Genomic DNA, 16,913 nt, shown 5'->3' with positions numbered 1-16,913 from the left:
TGAAGACAGAAGCAGAGGGACATTTGAAGATGCTGCTGGATTTGAATGTGGAGGAAGGCCTAGGAGCCAAGGAATGCAAGGATTGAAGCTCTAGATGCAAAAATGACAAAAAGCAGGATCCTGTCCCAGGTCCCTGGATGAGGGGCGTGTCAACATCTTGGTTGTGTCCAGGGAAACCCTTTTCTGACTTCTCACTCCAGAGCCATCAGAGGATAATTTTGTGTTGTTCTAAGTTCCTAAGGCAGACACAATTCTTTTTACCATCAAAATAGAAGTGAATACAGGGACAGAGAGGCAGGCAGAAGGGGAGAAACACAGGAGGGAGCAGACAGGCTTGAGGGTGTCGGGTGATCAGAATTCCAGTGGACAGTGAGAGATACAGGGGGTCAGAGACAGATGGAGAGACAGCACACAGGGAGCCTGGAAAAAGGTGAGAGGAGAAGCGCAGAAAGTCTGCTGCTGGACATGAAGCAAGACATGAGGCAAGCTGGCAGGGCAGACAGAAGCAGGATGTGGGCAAGGGGGCAAGGACAGGGAGAGTGACAGCAAGACGGGATGGCAGACAGGGGCCCTCAGAGCTAGTCCTTGTCCCCACCTGAATCAGAGAGCTTCCTGAGCTGCAGGTGGATCCCATTTGTGGATCTCAGCACAACGACTGGCATGGGCACAGGGACCCTGGCGGGATCCGGTGACAGCTCAAAGCGAAGCAAGGTCAGGGCCACGGCCACCTTCAACTCATTCATGGCAAACTGCTTCCCGATGCAGTTCCTAGGTTGGGAGATAAAAAGGAAGTAAGCAGAGGCTTCTAACCCCTGCTGAGCACAGGGAATCAGGGCTCTCCTCCTGTGGTCAAACCTGATCCCTTCCTTACTCATCCCACTGAACTTGCCAGCAGAGCTCTTCCCTGACAGATGGCAAAGCCCACCTCTCTAAGGACTGCTCCTAACTCATACTCCACTCTCAGCAGGAACACCTGGGGAGCATCAGCGCTTTAAGCCGCAGAGTCAAGCCAAGTGTGAGCTAGTACTTTATTCACTCGTCCACTGGCAATTCCTGGTTTCAGGTCAGCCCAGAGCACTGTAGGGGCAGTGTGGATACAGGACCTTACCACCTACAGTGGACAAACAGGCTGCCCAGTCCCCAGAGAAGACAAGACAGGGCTGTGCAAGGAATCAGAATGGCAACAGGGAGGCTTCCTGGGGAGGACAAAGGTTAACCACTCTGAACCTACTGGACCCATTCCCTCTCAGTTAATGGTCTGCCTTCCTGTCTCCCTCAGCCCCTCAGTCAATCTACCTTTGGAACGTTCTATTCTAATCCAGAAATGACCCTCCTAACCATCCCTTGGGCTCCTCATCTGGCCTTTTCAGCTTCCACTCCTTCCTTCCCTCTAAAGCCACAGTCGCTCCAGGCCTGTCTGTTGAGCATCACAGGGAGGACACGTCCCAGTGCCTCAGCGGCATCACAGCCCTCTCTGGATTCTTCCTCACTCACCTGGGGTCTGTCCCTCTCCTCTTCCTGACTCAGCGACGGTTGACGTCCCCTCCCCTTGCCTCTGCCATCCTCATGCTCAAGGCTCAATCCAGTGACCACCACCCTCACCCCCTCTGCTGGCTGCACCTCTTCCCACTCGGGACCCTCAAGGCACCATGGGTGTTAACTCAAGGACGCATCACATCCAGTGCCCAGCACAGTGCCGGATCATGGATCCCCCCACAGTCTGCTCAAGGACTGAATGAGTGAAAGAGTGGATGGGTGAATGATGTCTGTTGAAGCAGACGTGTTGTTGACTGTGAGCCCTGGGGGAGGACAGCGTTATCATCCCTGTGTTCCCATCTCCTAGCACAGGTCTTGGCACACAGAGACACGCTTAATACATACTTTCACATTTGAACAATATTGATTGAATTGAAAACAACTCAAGTGGAATGAGAAGAAAAGAAATATTCAGTCTGACGTAGGAATCAAGCTGCCGAGTCCCTCCTGCCCTCTAGCAGCAACTGAATGACCTGCAGCCATGTCTACTAGGAAGAACTGGACCCTGGCGTAAACCAAATCCTAGAATCAATAAGACAGTTTACTCCAACACTGTTCTGTAACGGTTGATTCACCAACTGAAAGTTTCTTAGATCTGTACAGTCAGAAAAAAACTTGTTTCTACTATGTTACAAAGCCACTGAAGTTACTATTTCAGGGGAGGTTCTGTGCCCTTTAAGATCTTCACAGCAATCATTTAGGAGTGTATCAATCAGGCTAATAGCTATCTCAAGGGTGCTTTATGTTTTACATGCAATAGATTTTTCAAATGCACATGTCAAACACAAAATACTCTCCCTCCTGTAGGGAAAGAGCAAATTAGCCAAGATGGCATTGTCAGGCGCTCTCTCCCCGAGGCCTCTCACTGTTGCCTCGGGGTTTGTAACTAATGATTATGGAAGAGCTAGATTACCTATAGCACTGCGGACATGCATCACATGGTACTCGCTTGGACTCTGGCTACTTTTGTTATATAAGCTCCACGTGCAAAAGCTCTGGAGGAGGTGTGAAGTACGCCTTTATGAGTTTGGCTATGAAAGCCCCGGTTACTATTGCACTGGGGCTAAGTTGGACCAACATCATGGTTATATTATATGAGGTTACGTTATGGTTTTTATGGCTGCTGCTACGGCGGCTGTGTCAGGCAGGACAGAGCTGTGTTATGGCGGCCATAACACAGCCAGGAGAGAATAAACGTGTCTGCAGTCCCTATGGCTCCTCCAGTCCTCCTCCAGCCTCTTAGCTGATGCTTTGCATCTATCCTGCGTTCAGCAAACAGTGTGCACAGTATGAGCAGTGAGAAATTGGCATCATGAGCAGGATCAGCAATAGACTCCTCAAAGCAGGCTTGATTGTCCTCCACTTTAAGATTCTTCTTACTAACATTACTCTGTATAATCTGGGACCATGGTGTCTAAACTCTGCTTTTTAATAAAGAATTTTGGCAACAGAAAATATATGTTACGGTTATATTAATACACAGTCAAATCTATGTCGGATGTAGTGCAGGAAGTGAGAACATACTCATGACTGTGAAACTTTCTTCAAACTACAACTATAACTGATCACATACATAACTTGAAGCCTCAGGACATGGAATTCCCAATCCAGGCAAGCACGATGAATACAGTGTGGGCAAACAGGTGAATTAAGCAGAAAGGCACGGGGCTGACTAGGAAGGTGGGAACAGAGAAAATCATCTTTCAATGAAGATAATCGTGTGACTGAAATTGCGCTAACCAAACATGTGTAGTTTAAATGTCATGAAGACGTTAATGCTATAACGTCATACTCCTAAAGTGAGGAAAACCCTGGATACTTTGGATTGGCCACGGACATGGAAATGACGTCAATCCTTGTGGACAGTGGGAGGTGTGTCATTGTGGTGGGTCCTGAAGACCTTCTTGTACATGGAGACCCACGCCTCCTTCTCAGCCCATCAACATACAAGGACGGAACTTCATGCTCCTCATATGAAGGTAGACAGTCACACACATCGGGGAGCAACCCGTGACACTTGCTTCCCCCAGTACAGAGGCCTCACCTGGATCCTCCTGAGAAGGGCAGGAAGGCATGGCTGTGTCGAGTAGAACCTGGTGCGAACCGGGTTGGGTCAAATACCTGCAGAGAGAGCACCGGGGCCTGGACATTCGGGGTCAAACCCCTCACATGAATGCACTGGGGGAGAAGAATCCCAGAGAGGGAGCAGGGGGAGGGTTTGGTGTCGAGAGAGGTCCCATCTCCTCCTCCCACGTCCATCGTACCTCTGGGTTCGGCCACACCTTTGGGTTGTGATGAAGCCCATAAATGGAGAGGGAGAGTAAGATTCCTGTGGGGCAGAGGAGAGAGAGAAGCTGGTGGTCCCATAGTGCAGGGGAGGTGTGGCCTCGCCAAAGCCCTGGGAGCCGCCATGGGAGCACCCTCCGTCACTCTGAGTGGAATGCTGCTCTGTCAAGACAGGTGGGCGGGGCATGACAAAGCACACGGTCACAGATTAGGGGTAGGTGACCACAGCCCAGGACTGAGAATTGAAGGAACGGCAAGGATACACTTAGGAGCAGCTCAGGTGACAACTCACATTTATCAAGTGCCATCATGAACCTGGGGAATGTGCAAGAATCATTTAATCCTCACACAAGCACTCCTGTCCCCACAAGCCCATGAAGCACCTGAGCCTCAGAGAGGTGAAGAGTTGGGTCTATGATCCCACAATTAGGAGGGAACAGGCTGGGATTCAGACCCACTGGGTGCTGAGTCAGTGGGTGGCCTCCAGCCATGGCAGGGCTCTCAGACCTCATCATCACCTGCTCCTTGCCATCCACCAGAGGGCACCTCAGAGACTAGAGCCTATGACCCATGCCAGTGGAGTCTCTTGAGCGCCCTCCCTTATTTACACCCCATTTGGAAGCACCATGCCTCCCCCTGCTTCTGCCTTCATGATTCAAGAATTAGAATTTTAGGCTCCATTATAAGACCACACAGAAGGGTCAACATTTACTTGTTGCGCTTTGTTACATTCAAGTTTTGTGTCAAACATTTTTTCCTTTCAGTAGAGGTTAGTTACTTTCCAAAGGTGTGTTAGTTTCTGCCATGCTGCTGCTGCTGCTGCTGCTAAGTCACTTCAGTCGTGTCTGACTCTATGAGAGACCATAGACGGCAGCCCACCAGGCTCTCCCTTCCCTGGGATTCTCCAGGCAAGAACACTGGAGTGGGTTGCCATTTCCTTCTCCAATGCAGGAAAGTGAAAAGTGAAAGTGAAGTCACTCAGTCGTGTCCAACTCTTTGCAACCCCATGGACTGCAGCCTACCAGACTCCTCCGCAAGGTGCAGTTATGTATCTATATATAGAGAGAGGGAAATGGCAACTAACTTCCGTATTCTTGCCTGACAAATGTCATGGACAGTGGAGCCTGGTGGGCTACGCTCTGTGGGGTTGCAAAAGAGCCAGACATGACTTAGCAACTAAACAATAACTATATCCCCTCCATCCTGCACCTCTCTCGCCCTTCCCATTCGACCCCGCTAGGCCATTTCAGAGAATTAGGCTGGCCTTCCTTTTATATAGCAGCTTTCCACTAGATACATACTAGTATTTTACACACGATAGTCTATCTGTGCCGATGTTACTTTCTCAAATTGTCCTACCCTCTCCTTCCCCTCCTGCGTCCACAAGCCCATGCCCTGTATCTGCATCTACATTCCTGGTCTTCAAATACATTCATCAGCACTATTTTCCTAGAGTCTATGTTTACATGTGTGTGTTAATACACGATATTTGTTTTTCTCTTTCTGAGTGCTTCACTCTGTATAACACGCTTTAGATTTTTCCACCTCCCTGCAACTGACTCATATTTGTTCCATTTTATACTGAGTAATATTCCATTGTGTATATGGACCGCAGCTTCATTATCCATTCATCTATCAGTGAACACCTCGGTTGCTTCCACGTCCTGGCTATTGTAAACAATGCTGCAATGGACACTGCGGCACATGTGCTTTTTGGATTCTGGTGTTCCCAAGGTATGTTCCTAGCAGTAGGATTATTTAATATATGGTAGTATTAATCCTAGGATTTATGGAAAAGCATTCTTTTAAGCTCATTCAAACTAGAGAATAAATATTATCTTCAGGCAGACAAGAGCCAGAGCATCCTGAAACTGGAAATGCACAGGTGGATTTCTGGTCTAGCATGTGTCCTACAGAGTGCTTAGCTGAGTGGTGAGGTGAAGTTCATACCTGCAGGTAAGGAGCGTCCATCAGGGAAGGTGATGGGCTTGCTCAGCTCTCTGCCAATGACTGGTACTGGTGGATAGAGTCTCAGTGCCTCCTTGATGCACATGGTGGTGTAGGGCATCTGGTCCAGGTGGTCCCTGAAAGGAAGCCCATCTGAGGGCAGGCAGGACTGGACAACCAGGGATTCTCTTGAGTTCAGGTAGGACAGGGTTCTTCCATCTCCAGGACACTCACCAGGTTATGGAAGCACCATCCGCAAGGAGGCTCTGGATCTCCTCCCGACACCTCTGCTGATGTCCTGGGTGGGAGGCTAGAGCATAGAGGATCCAGGAGAGGCCACTGGCTGTGGTGTCATGACCCTCAAACATGAACGTGTCCACCTCAGCACGGAGGTCCTCGTCAGACAAGCTGCTCCCACTCTCCATCTGTGGAGGCAGGGCCAGAGTGCAGGTATGCCCTTCCTGTGTGCTTCTGCACAAAGGCTCAGGCCTCTCCTGCCCACACTCACTCTGGCAAAGAGGAGGATGTCCAGGAAGTCCAAGTGCCTCCTGCTCCTCACCTTCTCCAGCTCTCCCTCCTTCTGCAGGTGAGCCTTCCTCTCCTTGATCACTGCATCTGTCCCAGAGCAGTGGTTCCCAGCCAGAGCTGAGGACTCTGGGCAATTCAGAGTCTGCACCCACCATAAGCCCCTCTGCCCTTCAGGCCCAGTCTGGGTGCCAGGTGAATGAGGGTGAGGTTGGGACTGGCTGAGCATGTCAGGGATTAGAGTTCCAACATAGTCTACTCCAGACGGGAATCCCGACTCTAGCACAGCCCGTGGGGGCTCTGCCTGAATGCTGCTGGGAGGGGGTCTCACTCAGGCATCACCAACATGGTGACTCCTCTAACTCCCTGTTCAACACCTGACACCCTGACCTCTGGGTTCCCATCCCTGCAGCAGGCGGGTGTGTGCCAGCTCCTGAAGAGGAAGCAGAAGTCTGGGCTCTGCCTACCGGGTCAAGGCTAGGCCATGTGAGCCTGATGAAGCGGTGGGGGTGGGGCTGTGGTGGTGGGGGGTGCTGTGGTGGAGCGGGTGTGGTCAGGGGGGACCAGCCCAGGTGGGAGGGGAACCTGTGTGTTGATGGGCAAGCTGGCAGGCCCGGTGGTTCCAGTGGCCTTCAGGGGTCAGCCTGTAGATGAGGTCGTTCTGGTGGAGAGCATTCCGCAGTCGGGAAAAAATCAGATGACTGAGGTCCCTGATGGCCTGGATGTAGGAGTGGGGGTTCCTGAAGGGAGAGGGCGCAGAAGAGACTGGAGTTGAGAGAGGCACTGACCTGGAGAGGGTCAGATTCCTCAGGTCACACCGAGGCATTGTGATTTCTGCCTCATTTCCCTGAAGCCCTCCCCCTGGAGTCCTTTACAGGTGTCCAGAGAGGCCAGGCTTCTCCCCGAGCAGGAGTCAGGGACCTCTGACTGAGTCAAGGGTGGTCTGGGTGGAATTTGACCGTGGTCCATGTCTCTCTGTAGAATGTTACTTTTTGTGCTGATAAGCATCCACACTGCCCTTACTTCCCCTCAGGTAAGTCCCTCCCATTCATGAAAGCAGGGTCCTGCCCTTGAAGAGCTGTCACTGACCTGTCCATCTGGACACTGCCCTGGTGGCTGAAGGCGCACTTCATGATGGTATCCAGGGTCATCAAGGAGACATGTCCAAAGATCTCCAGGTGTGAGTCCTGGCTGACGAGCTCCTCCCACTTGTCCTGTGGAGGGATGGTGATTGACCCTGCCCTGCTCCCCTAGAAGACCTGTGCTGCCAAGGCCAGGCTTTCTCTCTGTCTCTATATCTTCAGATGAGATTTCCTCATCTTCTAAGCAGACATGTTTTAGCAACTTAGGCTTGTAACACCCATGTGTAATGAGATGCGTATTTTTTCTGAATCTTTCTTATACACGCAGTTATATTCTCCTCTAATATCCTAACTGATTCTGAATATTTGGAATAATTTATTAAAATAACCACCTTTGGCAGAGCAGAAAGCATAGTTTCTCAGGGGACAGAGGGAGAACTTCTGTGTCCTGATGTCAGATGTGGACAGGTGATATCCAACACTAGGAAGCAAAGATTTCAAGGCAAGGAAAAGCTAAAATGGCTCTAATGCAGCTCCTAGAAGGGGCATGAGCTATTCAGTTGCTTTCATTCATCTAATGTTAGCTAAGAACAGATGTTAAGAACAGCTAAGAACAGAACCTGTTCTGGATCAGAGGTGATGTTTATGAAGGCCCAGCTCTGTGAGTGTAGACCTGGGCTCATTTCCTCCCATGAGTGGCTCAGTGACATGCAGAATCGATGGAACCCAGGTCAGAGCCCACTTGTGTGACATCTTGGGATATCCACTCTGCCTCCGCAGCTGCCATTGTCCAGGGCAGCCAGGGCCAATTTGCACTGACCTCCTTGATCTACTCCCCTGTGTTCAAACATGGAGATAGAAGAGTGGACCCTGAATACACCATGGCCCTGATTTCTCTTGGTGAGGAGAAAATTATGGATCCAAGCTGGTGCCTAGATGTTCCTCTGTCCAACCTAGCTTTAATGAGTGCTCTCTCGTACTAAGTCATGAGTGCATCATTCTGGGTGGCTGTATTCATGGGTGTGTGAGGGACATAAGTGTCTGATAGTGGACTTTGTCAGCTGTGCTGGATTCTACTGCGTATGGTGACAAGCGATGGACTCACCAGCATCACTCGGACAGAGTCGGCCATGATTCCCACGTAAGGCTTCAGGATGTCATAGTGGAAGGCTGGGGTCAGCATCCGCCGGTGCTGGAACCACCTCTGCCCCTCCAATAGCAGCAAACCTGTCCCTGAACCACAGATGGGTGGGTATGGGCATCGGGGAGACTAGGGCCCTCGTGGGAGGAACCAAGGGTGTCAGGAGAAGTCTTCCCATGGGCAAGAATTAGCGAGGCCAGTACATTTCAGGGATGTGAATTTCTAGTATGTCTGTCCATAGCATGTGATTATGACAAAAAAGTGTAAGGGGGCAGGTCATAAAAGAACTTATCGAAAAGTCAGGCAACATTAGGAAAGACTGAGAAGCGATGAAGAAGCAGCTAGGCTTCAGGAGGGCTAGAGCACCATTACAAAGACTGGTGGCATTTTAGAAAAATGAGGTTTGATTCAGAGATGAGGGTGCCTGACACCTGTTTTTCTCCATTTACACAGAGACCACTCTTGGTAAACCTAACAGGTGGGTGGTTGGCAGTTGTATTTAAATGTACTTACCAATCCAGGGCTTCAGGTGTCTGTAGATAATGTGAGACTTTGGGTCTGAAAAATAAGGAGGGAAGATGGATGGGACCAAACAAGGCAGACAGCCTCTAGAGCACCTGAGGTCTAGACCTTGGGCTCCCTTCCCTTCCTGGTGCTTTTCAAATGGCAGTCACTCTGAAGCCACCACCCACTTGCCTCCCACCCCTGACTCTCTCTGTCCTGATAGTCACCGTGGTCCCAGGAACGTAGACTCAGTGTTGCAGAGCAGAACACCCACAGGACTAAGATGGTGAATTGCCCTGAAACATAAACTCTGTTCGGTGCCCTAGAATGAGACAGAGTCTGTGATTTTTCTATAGTCAGTGGTGGTCTGGCCATCTCAAGACCCAGGACTGGCAACAGTGAAAGGTGCCCAACCTAGGACAGTGTGGACAGGGAATTGGCTCCAGGTCTGGGATCATCTCAATTTGTTTGTAAAAAGAAAAGAGACTTAAAAGAGAATCCAGCCCCACCAGGAGTAAAGCATTTAATAACAGTAAATAATGTTGTCCTCTCTGGCTTTGGTTGGGCGGGTGTTTGGAGGAATTCAGGCCTTGGCATCTGATGTGCCTGTGTCTTCTGGAATTTCACACCCATGGGCCTGTACTCAAATGGAAGATTGTTTCCAGCTGAGGGTTTCCCTCTCACCTGATCTCCCCAGGACCATCTTCATGTAGTCAGGGTCGTAGACCAATACAAAGGCCCTTGTGCCCCACATCCAGCGAACACAGGCCCTTGGGTATTTCTCTACCCTTTTCAGTAGGTGTGGCAGCTCACCCTCCTCTTGGAACTGTCACCAAGGGAAACACAAGTCAATGACTTCTCTCTTTTAGTTCCAGAGCAGGAGTGGAGGTGAAGGCCTGGAAGGGTACCAGGTGATCACTCTGCACCCATCAGCAGAACTAAGAGTTTAGAACTATTTCTTCTGACCTGGAATCTCATCCAACCTTGCAGGCTGTCCCCCATTCTCCTAAGATCAGATTCTTTCCCATGTCAAGTAGAGTTATGGGCCAACACTACAAACTGCCTACAGAATCTTACATCAAAGATAACTCCTTGGCTTGTGAAACATTTGGAAATAATTTGCACACAGTGACATAACTTCTTGAGCAATTTATGATAATTTCTGTCACTTGGTAGGCTTCCCTGGCACCTCAGGTATTATGAATTTACCTACAAAGTGGGAGACCTGGGTTGATGCTGGGTTGGTAAGATCCCCTGGAGAAAGTAAACAATTTTTCATATTATTTGGTTTATTTAAAGAAGAGATAGATATTTTAAGAATTGAATTTATATATAATTTCATTTGCCATCCTGATCATATATATATGTTTGATGATATCCCAGCATACCTGTTAATGTACATGAGTATGAAAGAATGTTTGGAATGTGTATGGCTAAGTGAAAAAAATTAAGTATTACATTGTGTGTGTAATCTTATTTTCCATATTGCGTGTGTGCACAGTTGTTGGTCAGATTCAGCAGGTACACATATGAGAATGGTATTGAAATAAGATTTTGATATGTGGATTTTTGATCTCATTTTCGTTGACTAATTGTCAGAAACTTTTGTGCACTTCCCGTCTTGTAGTGGAATCTTTGTACACACCTGAGTGTGGACCCCAGAGGCCTTTCCTTCCTGAATTTACCCTCTGTCTTCTTGCCCTGACAGGCTGGCGATTCCACAGGACCCATTGCTCCGCCCCCAGGATGCTGCTGCCAGCGCTCCTGCACTGGGTCCACCTGCTCCTCTTCCAGGTCTTTGCTCACGTTCTTCCCTCTGCCTGGTGGCCTGGCATCTTTACCACAGAGCAACTGCCTCTCCTCTACTTTGCAGACTCAGTTTGTTTTGTTACCTCTGGATTTCTTGTCAGCAGTTGATCCCAGACAAGTTCCAAATAGTCACACCGTCTTGATTTCAATGGCTTCTGTGTAACTCAAATCAAACACTCTACACTTTGGTATCTGACCTCTACCAGCATCCTTCTACCATTAAGACTCACCAGCTCTGAGGCAAATTGGCCACTCTGGGTCACGTTCCTTCACTGAGCTTGTGTTTACTGAGCAGTAACTCTGTGCCAGACACAGATTGAAGGCACTAAATTAGGAGGTGGCTCTAGATGCTTGTCTGTTTGTGGCCTGCAGGCTAGTGAAATAGATGAGAGAGCAACTGGCCATAAGCGGAGGGCGTCATGAAAGTGTGATGGACAGAAGACAAAGCCTGTGGGGAAGCTTTGGGGAAGGGGGCCTAACTCAGACCTGGGTGTTAGGAAAGTCTTCCTGCGCTTGCTCTTTCTTTGGCTCATAATTTACCGAGATGCTTTCAGGATAGAAACATGAGCCAGAGGCAAGGTTTCCCAGAAGAAGCTCATCGCTATGATCTTGCAGAGAGAAATAGCTGCGTCCAGTCACCACTGACTTGTGAGAAGGACATCCAAGGGAAAAAGAGAGTCCTCTCCTCTCCTGGGAAACCCAGGATGAAAATGACTTGGGCCTGGGGCTTGTGAGACAGTCATAGGAGGGATGAGATCATTCCAGGGAGAGGGCACATGGGAGCCGAGTCCCAGAGGCTGGAATGCACAGGCAGTGGGGGAGGACCTTGAGTGACCTGGGGTGCAGGAGATTAGGAAGGAGCGGGGAGAGAGGTGCTGGGCCAGCCCGCATGGGGCTTGGGCTGCTTCTAGTTCTCGTCTTTGGCTCCACTCTACTCTAATTGTGCTGCTGAGTGGGACCTCAGCTCTCTGCAACCTGTGATTATCTCCTAAAACTTCTTTAAGCCACAGACCCTTGCTGACCCATTTCCATGTGGGCCCTGACTTTGCTCTGAGCTCCCCCACCCCCAGGCTTTGGTGCCAGTGCTGGGTGGGCAGGTGCTGCCCCTCCCAACCTGCAAGCTGCTCCTGTCCCTCCTGCCTGTCCCTCCACACAATGGACTGACACCACTCTGTGCTGGCTCTGTTTTGGGGGCTGAGGGTGGGAGGATTACAGGCTCAGCTCCAAGAGCTCATAGTTCAGAGAGAGGACACCAAGCAGGCAGTTTTCCTCACCTGGCCCCATCCTGGGAGCTTCGCTCCTGTGTGTGGCCTCTGGTGTGGGTTTCTGGCACTGACCTTATAGGACTAGAAAATCCCTTAGTCTGAATGAACCAAGCCAGTTTGTCTCCACACCTGACGTAACCCAACCCCGCAGGTAAGCCTCTTTTCCTGTGACTTGACACCTTCTTAGATTCCTGTCTGTTGTCCCCACACACAGTGAACCCACGGGGCTGACCCATCAGACTGCACGTCTGTGCTCTCAGGCAAGCACAGGGCCAGGTGTGAACTTGCTGAGTGTGACCATGCTCTAGATCTCCGGCCCTCCCGACCCTCCCACTCCCCCATCCAGCTCCATCCTACCTCCCGCTTGTGTCCATAGAACCAGTGGGAAGGAGGAGACGGGAACTGATGAAGGGCTTTGAGCAGCCACTGTCTGTGCAGGTAGAGCTGTGCCGCCTTGAGCAGAAGCAGAACCAAGCCGAGCAGCGAGACCACCGGCAGGAGCCCAGAGACCCCGCCCAGGGCTCTGGAGGGGCTCAGTACAGAGACACTCATGGTGCAGTGGCTTCTGGATGGATCACTGACTGTCCCTGACTGTGCCTGACCTCCCTTGAGCACCCAGCCTGATCTGGGAGGATGTCCCCGCCCACCTGGGGGAGGTTGAAGGTGAAGGCAGAGCTCAGACTGGGCTTCCAGTTTTGTTGCTGTTTTTTGTATTTGTTTTCTTAAACCAATCTCTCTTTTGTTACAAAATGTAGGTATTATAAAGAGAAGATAATATTTCTAACTTGTTTCTGGAGTTTGAGTTGTTCTAGGATACTGCGAACTATCATCTGCTTACATTTTTTAAACCTTTAGACGGTATGAAATAAAAGAGAAAAGTAAATACTTTTAAAAGCTTCCTGATGACTGAGTCTCTTCAGAGTTCTCCTAAAACTATCACACATTGATAATTGACTGTACTCCAATAAAAACTGGTCTGGTGGCTCAGAGGGTAATGAATCCGCCTGCAGTGCAGGAGACCCAGGTTGATCCTTGGTCAGGAAGATCCCTTGGAGAAAGCAATGGCTACCCATTCCAGTATTCTTGCCTGGAGAATTCCACAGACAGAGGAGCCTGGCACTTTACATTCCATAGGGGTGCAAAGAGTTGTACCCTACTGAGCGACTTTCATTTCAGTAAAAAATACAAAACGTTAAAGAACAAACAAACAAGCTGATTAAAAAAAAAAAAAAAAGCTCCCTTGAATAGAATATCCCTGTGGTGTCTTATTTAACAGTGTGATATTGTTCAGAATCAGGTTTAATTCTCTAGTATAAATAGCCTTGAAATACCCTGCTTGACAACATGAATCATTTTCATTTGTCCAAGGCAACTGAAACTTCCACAGGTTCTCATAAGACAAGCTGCTCCCATTCTCCATCTACTGAGGCAGGGCCAGAGTGCAGGTATGCACTTCCTGTGTGCTTCTGCACAAAGGCTTAGGCCTCTCCTGCCCACACTCACTCTCGCAAAGAGGAGGATGTCCAGGAAGTCCAAGTGCCTCCAGGTCTTCTCCTTCTTCAGCTGTCCCTCCATCTGCACATTATCCTTTCTCCCCACGATCACTGTGTCTGTCCCAGAACACTGGTTCTCAGCCAGAAATGAGGACTCTGGGGGCCCAGATGCAGCCCCACCATAGCCCCAAATATTTATCTCTATATGGCAGTAGCACACGTATGTTGAGTTGTGTGTCACATAAGATGGGTAATAATATGTCCATGTGTCTGCAAGAGGGAACAGGCTTGGCTGTAGAAGGGAGTTTCAGCACTTGACAATATGTTTGTGCACTCTAGGGTGTAATGTGCCTGTCTCTGGGATTGAGCGCATTATTCTAGGGGGCTGTTTCTGATGGATGTATGATGGATATATCTGCTTGAGAGTGAACTGTGGATTGAGCTTGGTGTGAATATGCACAGATGAGAGAGAGGTGGACTCACCACCATCAGTTGGACAGAGTAGGCCATGTGCCCCATGGAGGGCTTCAGGATGTCATGGTGGAAGGCTGGGGTCAGCATCCGCCTGTACTGGAACCACATATGCCCCTCCAACAGGAGAGAACCATTCCCTGGGCCACAGTTGGGTGTGTGTGGGGGTCAGGAAGACTGGATCAGAGGGGATAGGAGGCACCAAGATTGTGAGAAGGAGGTATGTGACAGGCAAAGTCAGGAAGGCCAGTACATTTCCAGCAAGTGAATTTCCAAAATTGCTGTACCATTAAGATGTGACAGTTTGAAATAAAGGTTGAAAAAGAGTAGGAGAAACAAGAACCTATGGTATAAAATAAGGAACTATGCTCAATATTTTGTAGTAAGCTATAAGGGAAAAGCATCAGAATCCCTGTGCTGTGCACATAACATTACAGAACAGGTAAATCAGTGACATGGCAATAAAAGTTTTTTTTAATGAATTATAAAAAACTCATATATATGTAAATATAATCACATTCTGCAAACATTTAATAATCTCTTTCCTATGATCGTCCCTGGTGGCTCAGACAGTAAAGCGTCTGTCCACAATGTGGGAGACCTGGGTTCGATCCCTGGGTCGGGAAGATCCCCTGGAGAAGGAAATGGCGATCCACTCCAGGAATATTGCCTGGAAAATCCCATGGACAGAGGAGCCTGGTAGGCTACATTTAATGGGGTCACAAAGAGTTGGACATGACTGAGTGACTTTCCTTTCCTTTCATTTTCCTTTGATCAGTGCAGTTCAGTTCAGTCACTCAGTCGTGTCCAACTCTTTGTGACCCCATGAATGGCAGCACGCCAGGCCTCCCTGTCCATCACCAACTCCCAGAGTTCACTCAAACTCACGTCCATCGAGTCAGTGATGCCATTCAGCCATCTCATCCTCTGTCATCCCCTTCTCCTCCTGCCCCCAATCCCTCCCAGCATCAGAGTCTTTTCCAATGAGTCAACTCTTCGCATGAGGTGGCCAAAGTACTGGAGTTTCAGCTTTAGCATCATTCCTTCCAAAGAATACCCAGGACTGATCTCCATTAGAAAGGACTGGTTGGATCCCCTTGCAATCCAAGGGACTCTCAAGAGTCTTCTCCAACACCACAGTTCAAAAGCATCAAGTCTTCGGCAGTCAGCTTTCTTCACAGTCCAACTATTACATCCATACATGACCACTGGAAAAACCATTGCCTTGACTAGACGGACCTTTGTTGGCAAAGGAATGTCTCTGCTTTTGAATATACTATCTAGGTTGGTCATAACTTTCCTTCCAAGGAGTAAGTATCTTTTAATTTCATGGCTGCAATACCATCTGTAGTGATTTTGGAGCATTACTTTACTAGTGTGTGAGATGAGTGCAATTGTGCGGTAGTTTGAGCATTCTTTGGCATTGCCTTTCTTTGGGATTGGAATGAAAACTGACCTTTTCCAATCCTTTGGCCACTGCTGAGTTTTCCAAATTTGCTGGCATATTGAGTGCAGCACTTTCACAGCATCATCTTTCAGGATTTGAAATAGCTCCACTGGAATTCCATCACCTCCACCAGCTTTGTTTGTAGTGATGTTTTCTAAGGACCACTTGACTTCACATTCCAGGATGTCTGGCTCTAGGAGAATAGTCACACCATCATGATTATCTTGGTCGTGAAGATCGTTTTTGTACAGTTCTTCTGTGGATTCTTGCCATCTCTTCTTAGTATCTTCAGCTTCTGTTAGGTCCAGTCCATTTCTGTCCTTTATCAAGCCCATCTTTGCATGAAATGTTCCCTTGATATCTAATTTTCTTGAAGAGATCTCTAGTCTTTACTATTCTGTTGTTTCCCTCTATTTCTTTGCATTGATCATTGAGGAAGGCTTTCTTATCTCTTTTTGCTATTGTTTGGAACTCTGCATTCACATGTTAATATCTTTCCTTTTCTCCTTTGCTTTTCACTTCTCTTCTTTTCACAGCTATTTGTAAGGCTTCCCCATTTGCTTTTTTGCATTTCTTTTCCATGGGGGTGGTCTTGATCCCAGTCTCCTGTACAATGTCACAAACCTCTGTCCATAGCTCATCAGGCACTCTATCTATCAGATCTAGGCCCTTAAATCTATTGCTCACTTCCACTGTATAATCATAAAGGATTTGATCTAGGTCATACCTGAATGGTCTAGTGATGTTCCGTACTTTCTTCAATTTAAGTCTGAATTTGGCAATAAGGAGTTCATGATCTGAGCCAGAGTCAGCTCCCAGTCTTACTTTTGCTTACTGTATAGAGCTTCTCCATCGTTGGCTGCAAAGAATGTGATTAGTCTGATTTTGGTGTTGACCATTTGGTGATGTCCATGTGTAGAGTCTTCTCTTGTGTTGTTGGAAGAGGGTGTTTGCTATGACCAGTGCATTTTCTTGGCAAAACTCTATTAGTTTTGCCCTGCTTCATTCTGTATTCCAAGGCCAAATTTGCCTGATACTCCAGGTGTTTGTTGACTTCCTACTTTTGCATTCCAGTCCCCTATAATAAAAAGGACATCTTTTTTGGGTGTTAGTTCTAAAAGGTCTTATAGGTCTTCATAGAACTGTTCAACTTCAGTTTCTTCAGTGTTACTGGTTGGGGCATAGACTTGAATTACAAATAGAGATCATTCTGTTGTTTTTGAGATTGTACCCAAGTACTGCATTTCCAACTCTTGTTGACTATGATGGCTACTCCATTTCTTCTAAGGGATTCCTGCCTGCAGTAGTATATATAATGGTCATCTGGGTTAAATTCACCCAATCCAGTCCATTTTAGTTCGCTGATTCCTAGAATGTCAACATTCACTCTTGCCATCTCCTGTTTGA

General features: G+C 48.4%; 1 protein-coding gene across 1 annotated transcript; it reads right to left on the bottom strand.

The window, feature by feature from the left end:
* Positions 1 to 578: 578 nt before the first annotated feature.
* Positions 579 to 12,647, bottom strand: LOC128044335 (cytochrome P450 4A24-like). The gene is made up of 12 exons (XM_052636490.1): positions 12,453 to 12,647; positions 9,706 to 9,847; positions 9,031 to 9,075; positions 8,482 to 8,609; positions 7,384 to 7,508; positions 6,880 to 7,034; positions 6,278 to 6,384; positions 6,004 to 6,194; positions 5,773 to 5,906; positions 3,801 to 3,865; positions 3,581 to 3,657; positions 579 to 768 (listed from the first exon to the last, which is right to left on the bottom strand). Exons 1-12 carry the CDS (start codon positions 12,645 to 12,647, stop codon positions 579 to 581), a joined length of 1,554 nt encoding a protein of 517 aa, XP_052492450.1.
* Positions 12,648 to 16,913: the final 4,266 nt, after the last annotated feature.

Source organism: Budorcas taxicolor, chromosome 3 (genome assembly GCF_023091745.1).
Source record: "Budorcas taxicolor isolate Tak-1 chromosome 3, Takin1.1, whole genome shotgun sequence".
Classification (NCBI taxonomy): Eukaryota; Metazoa; Chordata; class Mammalia; order Artiodactyla; family Bovidae; genus Budorcas; species Budorcas taxicolor.
The sequence above is the reverse complement of the archived record's forward strand: the minus strand, read 5'-3'. Positions and strand labels throughout refer to the sequence as shown.